The sequence below is a fragment of the Pyxicephalus adspersus genome, chromosome 10 (assembly GCF_032062135.1).
Source record: "Pyxicephalus adspersus chromosome 10, UCB_Pads_2.0, whole genome shotgun sequence".
In the NCBI taxonomy this organism is placed as follows: domain Eukaryota; kingdom Metazoa; phylum Chordata; class Amphibia; order Anura; family Pyxicephalidae; genus Pyxicephalus; species Pyxicephalus adspersus.
The window spans coordinates 55827518-55838208 of NC_092867.1; the positions used below are offsets into that span (position 1 = coordinate 55827518).

A 10691-nucleotide genomic window follows, 5' to 3' on the forward strand; every position below is an offset into this window, starting at 1 on the left:
TAAACAGAAAGATGAATGATACCCCATTACATTAAAGGTTTAAAAAAAAATGTCTCCATCCGTGGTATGTTAGGTTTATGGGGGTGCCATTTTGTTGAAGACAACATTGCTTTTAAATAAACGTAAATGATCCACATAAAAATGGCTCCTCCTGTAAGACAACTTTGTCTTAAATAAACGTAAATGATCCACATAAAAATGGCTCCTCCTGTAAGGACAACTTTGTCAAAACCATGTAATAACGTATGAAACGAAAAGATTATACAATTTTGACCGATGTAATATCGAGTGTTTATGTGTTATTTATCTCTGTAGTAAGTGAATTGCGATGTTTTGTCTCTTTTGGGTATTGGTAAAAGTAAGCCGATATACCACAACTCCCAGAATCCTTTAGTGAAGTAATATCCCTTCCGGGTTGCATGTTTAAGGGTGATTGCTTGCACTGTTATGGAGGTGCTTGTGTTTCCTATATATGCTGTGTCTATTATCTGATTCATGCTTGGAAGGTAAGCATTGTTTTGTTCCTTTTTCCGATATGCCAGGTATTTCTGCACGTGGAAAGTCTAAGCCGAGTCTGTAATACAAACTGTAACCAGGAAGTGCAATCTGACAATACAACATTTCATGGCTCAGTATAGACAACTGCTCTGTTTTTCTGTACATGTGCACATACAGCTATTCAAGGTTCTGCCCATGGATAAGTCATATTTGAGTTTTAGGGCTGGTTGGGGTCATCAGTTATATATCTATTGGACTTCCTGTTTACACTGAAACCTTCGAAATGTAGGGAGATTTGAGGGCCCCAAGGACTAGGATATCACCAATATGGCCCCTGTGAGACAAAAGAACTGTTAAGAGGGGATAAAGTTGCAAAAACCATTTTGGAGGCACTGATCCTTTAGAAAATATTGAAACCCGGGAACAAAAATGACTACTTACCGGTCCTTAGATACGTGGGACTGTGTTTTTCTTTTGTGAGTGACCGCGCACGCTTACCACACTTAAATACAAGTGGCATTGTCATCTAAGAACAGGACTGGCCATCCTCTTTTGATGCCTATTTGCTTTAGGCTCTGGTCCCTCCCACTAGGGGCTACTGGATTTGACGTGTAGCCATAATAAAGGAACAAACCATTTCCTGGGTGACAATGTTACTTATACATAAGTATATTTATCTAGTATTTAGGGTGCACAACAGCACCCCTGTGTGTAGTGCAGTGCATCACATTCACATGCATTTATTTTTAGCAAAACAATTACATACAGGTCCCTATTTGTATATGGACAGCCAGTGCTGTTCTCCCCGAACGGAAACCCAGTTATGGACACTGCTTCTGTCCTTGTCGTAGTTGTCACTTGTTGACGAGGTTCCACTGCTGATCAAAGTATCATCTTCAGAGCTGAGGATCCCGTTTGAATCAGGAAAAGCAGGGCAATAGCTCTTACTATAACTAACATAACAATTGTTTTAGGTTAATATGTGCTATAAATACTTTCAGCATATGCTCATATTAATAAAATGAAGTTTGATTTTATTAAGTGGAATGTCATTGTCACAATTTAGGTTTTTGTCACCCATCAGCAAGACATTCCTCTGCCGCACCAAGAGAACAATTGGACCATCACAGAGTTGCCTAAATATTCACTTACAATGGACAAGAATCACGTGACCGAGAGGATATTAAGCCTCACCTTGGAGATCATCTACCTGTTGACTGGAGAGGTGAGGAGGATTCTGGAAGGGTCACATCACATCATTATTTTAAATATATATTAAACAAAGAGCTGACCAGGGAGGTGATAAATATGTTGGAACGGGTATACAACATCACTCTATAATAATAAAACAAATAGCTGACCCTAAAGGTGATGAATATACTTAGTCACATGGCATTATCCCTATGAATAAAATGCAGACCTGACCAGGGAGAAAAGAACTAATCTTAGAGGGTCACATGATGTTATTGGTATCCATGCAATATTTCTATTGACAGTTGTAAGAAATGTCCCCATTTATTGAAAACTAAAATAAAAAAAATAACTTTCAGGTCTTCACGGAACCCCTACTTTATCCAAAGCTCACAGTGCATTAGTGTGTTGGGCAGTGGGATTAATGTCATCCTTACAAACAGCCAGAAGATCATTGGTGTCACTTATACTGACCTGGGAGGCACAAACTGCCTATTGCTCAAGGAACCCTTAGCAATCTCTAGAAGAACCCTGGTTGAAAAACACTGTTCTAAGATCCTAATTGCTTTTCTTTCTAGTAAACAATATATAACAATAAAATATTGTTTCTCTAGGGTTACACAATTGTGACACCCAGCAGCCACACTAGCTTCTCAGGACAATCATTCAAGATCAACTCAAAGAAAATATTAGAAGTCACCAATAAGATCATTAGGCTGCTGACAGGTGAAGTAAGTGGTGCACAGAATTATGGGGTATTATAAGGGATATGTATGGCAAGCAGCAGCTTCAAGCTCACACAAGGAGATGAAACCGCATGTGAGAAAGGTGTTTTTTTTTTTTTTTTTTTTTTTTTTAGTCACTTGTAAGGTCACATATATGTGAAATATGGGGAGCAGTTCTGGGTGTCATTGCAAAACATTGGAGGCCATGGGAAAGAGCCCTCAGCCCTGATGCAAGCAGGAGGTTGGCTAGTGAAGGAAGGTATGCAAAAAGCATTCCTCCATTAAATGAAAGGGCCAGGGGCTGGGACAATCAGGCTGGATGGAAGGATGCTCCAACCAGAAAATAAGCTGGGCTGGAGGGAGGGCTCCAATGAGGGCAGGGAGCAACACTGGAGGGTTTTGGGCAAAGTCCAGAGCTGAGGTTTATAGTCATAACTCTATATAATGATTGTATTTTTGTGTGTGTCAGGTTCCTTTAAGATGTCAGGATGTCACTGTCTATTTCTCCATGGAGGAGTGGGAGTATATAGAAGGACACAAGGATCTCTACAAGGATGTCATGATGGAGAATCCAAAGCCCTTTACCTCCCAAGGTAAGTCTCTGCAGTCCCCCTCCCTTTGCATGGTGCAAATGTTCAATCAGAAATAAAGAGCCTGAAAGAAAAGAGCTTGGCTTAGTTAGATAGTAGGTTAGGTTGAAAGAAAGACATATGTCCATCAAGTTCCACCAGTAGGGAAATAAACATATCCCAGATATAAAACCCTATAAGACACAGTTGGTCCAGAGAAAGGCAAAAAAAACCTTGATATGATTTGCTTCAACAGGGGAAAAAAATTCCTTCCTGATTCTGTGAGGCAATCAGATGTTCCTGGATCAACAGTCCCTGTTATCTTTACTTTAAACCCTTAATACCCAGTTATATTATGTGCTTCTAGAAAAGAATCCAGCTTTTTCTTAAAGTAATCTATAGCAGTTGCTGAAACTACTTCCTGAGGGAGCCAGTTCCACATTTTCACAGACCTTACAGTGAGGAATCCCTTCCTTATCCGGGGCTAATTGTTCCTCATAGCCAAGCTCCTCCATTCCTTTTATATAGTTTAGATGCCTTTCTCTGCACTCTCTCCAAATCCACAATGTCCCTTTTGTGAACTGGTGCCCAAAACTGGACTGCATATTCCAGATGTGGTCTGACCAATGCTTTGTACAGGGGCAGGATTATGTCTCCATCTCTACAGTCTATTCCTCTTTTATTACAACAAAGTACTTTACTAGCTTTAGCTTGGCATTGCATGCTGTTGTTAAGTCTATGATCTACAGAACCCCCAGATCCTTTTCCATTTCTGACTCCCCCAAATGTATTCCCCCTAGACAGTATGAAGCATGCATGTTGTTACCCCCCAAGTGCATACCTTTACATTTATCTATATTAAATGTCATTTGCCACTTGGCTGCCCAATCAAACAGTACATCCAGGTCTGCTTGTAGATTATAGACATCCTGTATGGACTTAATTCCATTACATAGTTTGGTGTCATCTACAAACACAGAAAATGGTACTTTTAATCCCAAACTCTATATCATTTATAAAGATGTTAAACAGTAAAGGTCCCAACACTGAACCCTGGGGTACACCACTAATAACCTTTGACCATCCAGAGTATGAATCATTAATTACTACTACTACTACTATTAATTACTACTCTCTGGATGCGGCCTTTTCTAATTTTTTTGACACTAACTTGCATATTAACCGTCTGTGGGGTACAGTGTCAAAAGCTTTAGCAAAGTCCAAGTACACTATATCAACTGCTATTCCACTGTCTACCGGTTTACTTACTTCCTCATAAAAAGAGAGTAAATTTGTTTGACAACTTACGTCTTTCTTGAAACCATGCTGACTTATCACTTGTAATATTATTTTCTAGCAGAAACTCCTCTATGTGGTTCTTTATCATACTCTCTAAGACCTTTCTAACTATGGACGTTAAAGTAACCGGTCTGTAGTTACCTGGTAATGACTTTTCTCCCTTTTTGAAGATAGGAACCATATTGGCCTTACGCCAATCCATCAGTACAATGCCAGTGACTAAAGAGTCTCTATAAATTAGAAATAATGGCTTTGAAATAACTGAGCCCAGCGTTTTGAGGACAGGTGGATGTAATCCATCGGATCCTGGTGCTTTGTCGACCTTAATTTTGCCCAACTGTTTCTCAATCATATCAATTTTGAGCCATTGTGAACAGTTTAAGGCAGTGAAATTGCTGTTATGAATTTGGACTTGAGCCCCGCCATTTTCCTTTGTGTACACAGAGCTAAAAAAAGTGTTTAGTAAGTCCGCCTTTTCTTTATCCCCAGTTACCAACCCAGAGACATCCATTAAGAGGCCTACATGCTCAGATCTGATCTTTTTGCTATTAATATATTTAAACATTTTGGGGGAGGGGGTTTGCCTTACTTTCCTTTGTAATCTGTCTTTCATTTTGAAGTTTTGCACATTTTATCTCCTTTTTTACAAATTTTGTTATATTCTTTATATTTTCAAACAACGAAGGTGATCCTTCATTTTTATATTTTTGGAATGCCCTTTTCTTGTTCCTTAAGGCTTTTTTAATATCAGCTGTGAGCCACATTTTAATTTTAGCCTTCTAAACTTATTACCCATTGGAATATATTTTTCAGTGTGCTTTTGTAGAAGAGACTTCAAACATTCCCATTTCTGTTCTGTGTTCTTTGAGGACAATATTGTCTCCCAGTCCAAGTCACAGAGAGCCTCACCTAATAATGGAAAATGTGCTCTCTTAAAATTAAATGTTTTTATCGTACCTGTTTTTGCTTCCTGCTTACATTAAATTAAGTCATATTATGGTCACCGCTACCCAGATTCTCTTTTATATGCATATTTGTTATAAGCTCTGCATTGTTAGAAAGAACTAGGTTCAGCAGAGTATCATTTTTAGTTGGGGCATCTATAAACTGTACCATAAAATTATCTTGTATTAAATTCACAAATTGCCTCCCTTTTGCTGTTCGTGCCATTAATCATGATTAAAACTTTTTTGACTTTTTGCTGTTTTTTCTATCTGTGCTAGTAGTTGATTCTCTATTTCTTCCTTAGCACTGGCGGGCCTATAGCAGACTCCAATAATTAATTGTGTACTGTGCATCCCCACATTCAACTCCATCCATAATGCCTTAACCTCATCGCTTGTTCCATCAGCATTTTCTTCTTTTACATCACTTTCAGATCAGTTCTCACAGACAGACAGACACCACCACCTTTTCGTTTGACTCTGTCTTTACGAAAGAGAGTATAACCTGGAATATTGACAGCCCAGTCATGTGAAGAACAAAGCCAGGATTTAGCAATGCCAACTAATTCATAATGCTATTCACTCATTAAGGCTTCCAGCTCCCCTATTTTGTTTGCCAGACTTCCAGCATTGGTGAACAGGTTCTTTTAAACTATTGCTGCATTTACCAGCACTGTTTGCCAAATCCTTTTGTTTTTCAGTAAAATAGTACTGCGCAATGCAATGTTTGTGTGTAACATGGGAAGCTCTTTCTATTTATCCATAACCTCCCACACACACACACACACACACACATGCAAATAAAACAAATGCCCTGTGAATCCGGTGCCATGGATGCACCCTACATTACAATACAATTGGTCCTGATGTTTTTCCATTTCTTTGCAGATTTTTCAGAAGCCACAGTCACCACTGAAAACCCTAAAACCCACAAAGCGTCCTTTACCAAACATCCAGGGTCAGCCCTGTGTAAGCTGAATTATGACGACAAAGTTTCAGAAGCATCAGACGTAGGTCAAGATGCAGTAATCACCATGACCTCATATACCAAATACACACAGACTGAACATGACAACAACAGGGAAAAGTCTACTTCTGTTAAGGAAGTCAATCATGTCATGTGTTCCACAGCTGAGGATCCTCAAATCGGTTTTATAACAAAAACGGCAAAACCAGCCGAAGAACCAAATTGCTCTGATGACGACGATTGTCTGATGACCCCTGAACCTGAAATTGAGATGGAAAGCAATACAGTCAGTGGTCATTCTCATCCACCCGAAGTTCAGAACACTGTTGAGGTTCATGGTCATCAAAGCGTGTGGCAAACAAATTGTGTCTCCTCCCTCAAGAAGGGTCAGAATGCCCTAAGTCATGTAGAGATTGAATACCCATCAAACTGTATTGTCGAGGTTTCTTCCACCCCAGAGGAAAGTATCACTCACGTGGACGTATTGGATGCCTCTGAGATCAGGCCAGGACCATACAGGTCCACACAAAGCAGAGAGGAACACAAAAACATAATGTTCAGCAATGTCTTTACCCCCTCGGATCTAACTCAAGATGAGTTAACTAGCATCAAGCAGGAGTTGGTTACGTGGGAAGAAGAAAGCCTCTCGTTTCAAGAAATATACCTACCTGTGAAACATATACAGGAAAATACCGCAGGTGGAACACTAGCAAGCCGCAGCAACAATATGCAGGTGAATTTTGCTGCTGCCCAGGTAAAGATAGAACCTGTAGAAGAGGACAATGTGGAGGGTTATGAGCCACAAGAACAAGCTCAGGAGGCATTTGTGGATGTTTGCATAGAAGATGATAGCAAGGACTCGTTAAGTGCCGAGATGTTGGCTCGAAACCAGACATCTTTGCTGGATTACGCAGGGTATAGCAAGGACTTTACCAACGGGCTCAGTTACCCAACTCCCCCAATATACAACTGCCCAGATTGCAATAGATCCTTCTCAAGTAGCAGCAACTTAGCCAAACATCAACTCCTCTGCCGGGGTCGGAAACCGCACGTATGCTCGGGGTGTGGCAAGTGTTTCGCCAGTGCCTCTTACCTTGTCATCCATGAGCGCATCCACACGGGTGAGCGGCCGTTCTCCTGCTCCCATTGTGGAAAAAGCTTTTCGAGGAAGCCAGACCTGGTCAGACACGAGCGAATACATACCGGGGAGAGGCCATTTGCGTGCCCGGACTGTGGCAAACGTTTCACCAGCGTTTCCAACATTTTTATGCACAGGCGCATCCACACAGGAGTCAAACCTTTCTCTTGCGCCCACTGTGGCAAGAGGTTCATCAAGAAGTCAGACCTGGTCCGCCACGAAAAGATTCATGTTCCGCAGAGACCCCTACCGTGTCCTGAGTGCGGCCAACTTTTTGCATCCAATCATATCCTGAATAAGCATATGCTGAGCCATGCAGGGGGGGTGTAGGTGGCTTACCAGAGAGATAGCTAATTTAAAGTAGAGGTCCTCCTCCAAAACGATAGGTTAGTGCTGGCAGATTAGGTAATATGTTAGATCCTTAAAGGGCCAGTCCACCTAAAATATTTTTAAGTTGGTTAACTTAACTGTTGAGAAGATAATCCACCTGACAGTCTCTTACCAGCTCTGGGACTTGGTTGAGTTCTTTTTGTAAAGTTCCTAAGCTGTCAACTTCTAAGGTGTAGCAATGTATCAAAACATACATTTGAATAAACTGAATGTAATAAACTTAGGTATATAAATTGATATTCCTAGAAAGAAGGCTTTTGGGGTGGTGTTAGAGTGGATGGTGGTGGGAGTGATACCATCACACATAGTTACACCCTTCATGTTTTAATTTCTTTTTGTAAACTGTAGCATGTAGTATTTTGGAAAACAAAGGTTGATACAGAATTCTTGTGATTAGATCGGGTTACAGTAATAGCAGATACTTTAAATACTTTTTTATTATTTCTATTTCTATTAATTGACAGGAAAGGTCTGCTGGTGGCTGATAAAATCAAGATTTCTTTCTGTGTTGGAGTGCACTTATATAACAAACAGAGATCATTGACTGCTAGAAGCAGATAGCCCATGCATATGTTTAGCTAAGTCTTGCTTATTCTATCAGTCTTTCTCAACCTTTGCAAAAAGCGGAACCCTTGAAATAACTTTGAAGTCTTCAGGGAACCCCTTCTATAATTACTATATTCAAAGTTCACAGTACATTTACTAGGTAGTCAGTAGAAAGAATGTCACCTTTACTGATAGCCAAATAGATTATTGGTGTCAATTGAATTCCCTGCAGAGGCAGAAATTGCTCATAATTTAAGGAACCCCTAGCAACCTCTGGAGGAACCCTAGAGCTCCACAGAACCCTGATTGAGAAACACTGGCCTAAACAGCCGATTATGAAACAATCTCAATCACTGATGCCTTTGTTACCATTAATGCTGGTCTATGTATACCTATGAAGAATCAAGTAGGGGGTGCTTAACCTTTTTCTAAGAACAAACTTGTTTCAAATATGCATCAATACAAGGCAGAGTTGGGATCCCATTAGGTAAAACTACCCCATTGGGGTACTGAGAGTTTTAAGAAGACAAGGAGCAGTAGGCCATATTACCATTTACATTTTGGGTGGACTGATCCTTTTATTATAAAATGTACAAAAGGAAAAGAAATTGAGTATCAAGGTTTCTTATTGGGAATGAAGTGGGTAGGGTAAGGCCAAGCCAGGTGACTGATTAGTTGTTCGATAGTTTCACCTTGCACATAGGATGGTTCAGGGCAGGTTGGACACCTTTTTTCCAGGTTGCATGCCTCAGGATAGATTGGTCTCTACACTGCATAGGTTGACATTTACTGAAGCTTGTTGTTAATCTTCCCAAACATGGATGTTTTATTAGTTACACCTATCTTGTAATCCATAATACATGGTGCAGTACAATATCGAGCTTTAAAATGAGTAGGATTTTTATGTGCTAATAAATCTGACCTACGTGATAAGAAAATCTTGTCCAAATACATAAGGCACATGTATAGCTACTTGAATCTTGGGGAGCTTTGTATGTTTTTTAAAGATCTGTGCAGTAATCCACTTTTGGAGTTTTCTGTATTTTGAACAGTTATTCTTCTCTCTGCTTGTATATGGAGGCACTCTTAAACTAAACTTTCAAGTCTTTAGGGAATCCCTTCTATAATTACTATATCCACACCTCACACTACATTGGTGTGGTGGGCAGTAATAAAATGCCTCCTACATTGCTAGCTATTGGGAAGAATGTCACCCTTACAGATTGCCAAAAAGATAATTGGCACAAACTGCGCCTTCCTCAAAGAACCCTAGGAACCTCTGGAGGAACAATACGGTTCCACCAAACCCTGGTTGAGAAACACTATATATTTAGATAATATGTTTAGTTTTTTCAACCTTTTGTCATCTGGATGCTGTTGATCTTCTCCAGCACCTTTAGACACTTTCTGTCTACATCAGCCTTTCTTGACCTTGAACCCTCAAAGTAACTTTCAAGTCTTGTGGAACTCCCTCTTTACTGTATCCACAGTTCACAGTACACTAACATGGTGGATATTAGGCAGAATCCTATTGGTGTCAGTTAAATTGACCTGAAAGGCACTAATTGATCATTGGTCCTAGCAACCTCTGGAGAAACCCTGGGTGAGAATCTTGGTCTACGTGAACTAATTTTTTTTACCCTTGTTGCCAGTCCTCTTCCTGCTACAATGACCTGTATGTTCTTTGGTGATCTTGTAAAATTACTTATTTGAGCTGCTGTGGTTTTCTTCTGCTTGAACTGACCTGCATTCTCAGTACTGATAAACACTTTTCACGGATAGATTTTCTGCTCACTGTAGGCTTCCTTGATTTTTCCATCATCTGCTGTAGATTTTAGAGTCTATAATCCTTGGTGGTGGTTTTTGAAGGCCACCACAATTGGCTCCAATGGTCAAAGCTGCTTAGATTATACATCATCTACATGATGCTTGAACAAACACCAACGCGCCTCTTGTCCTTTCAGGGCTTTCCTTCATGGACATAGCAGCCATGTGATTTATTCTTTGGCTTGTGTTTTAGGAAGGTGTACCTAATAAACTGAACACATAGGTTTAATTATTTGAAACCTTTATTTACCGTCATCATTATCCTGAAATTGGGTGTCTTTCAGAAAAGTAGGAAAGGCAGTGAATGACTCAAGTTTCGTCCCCACCCTTCCTCCACTGTAGTACACTTACATTTGTAGACTTCTTCGACAGTCTTATTATGGGTGGTAATGTTTAGGTACCATAAATATGAGGAGGAGGAACAAAGACCACACTGGATGCAAATTGTAGTTTCAGGAAACATTTTTCAGTGTAAAGCAGTTCTGTAGCTCTTGAAGCTCTAACACAAACCAAGGAGTCACTGTACAGAAAAAAAGATAACTTTTAGCCGGCAGCAGCCCTATCGATTTTTTTTTTTTTTTTTTTTTTTTTTTTTTT

General features: G+C 39.9%; 1 protein-coding gene across 1 annotated transcript; it reads left to right on the forward strand.

Annotated features, from left to right (window-relative positions):
- The first annotated feature begins 409 nt into the window (after positions 1-409).
- Positions 410-10690, forward strand: LOC140339323 (uncharacterized). The gene is made up of 5 exons (XM_072423961.1): positions 410-506; positions 1565-1723; positions 2304-2420; positions 2884-3007; positions 6115-10690. The coding sequence occupies exons 1-5, from the start codon at positions 420-422 to the stop codon at positions 7659-7661; spliced, it is 2034 nt and encodes a 677-aa protein (XP_072280062.1). The 5' UTR covers positions 410-419; the 3' UTR covers positions 7662-10690.
- Position 10691: the final 1 nt, after the last annotated feature.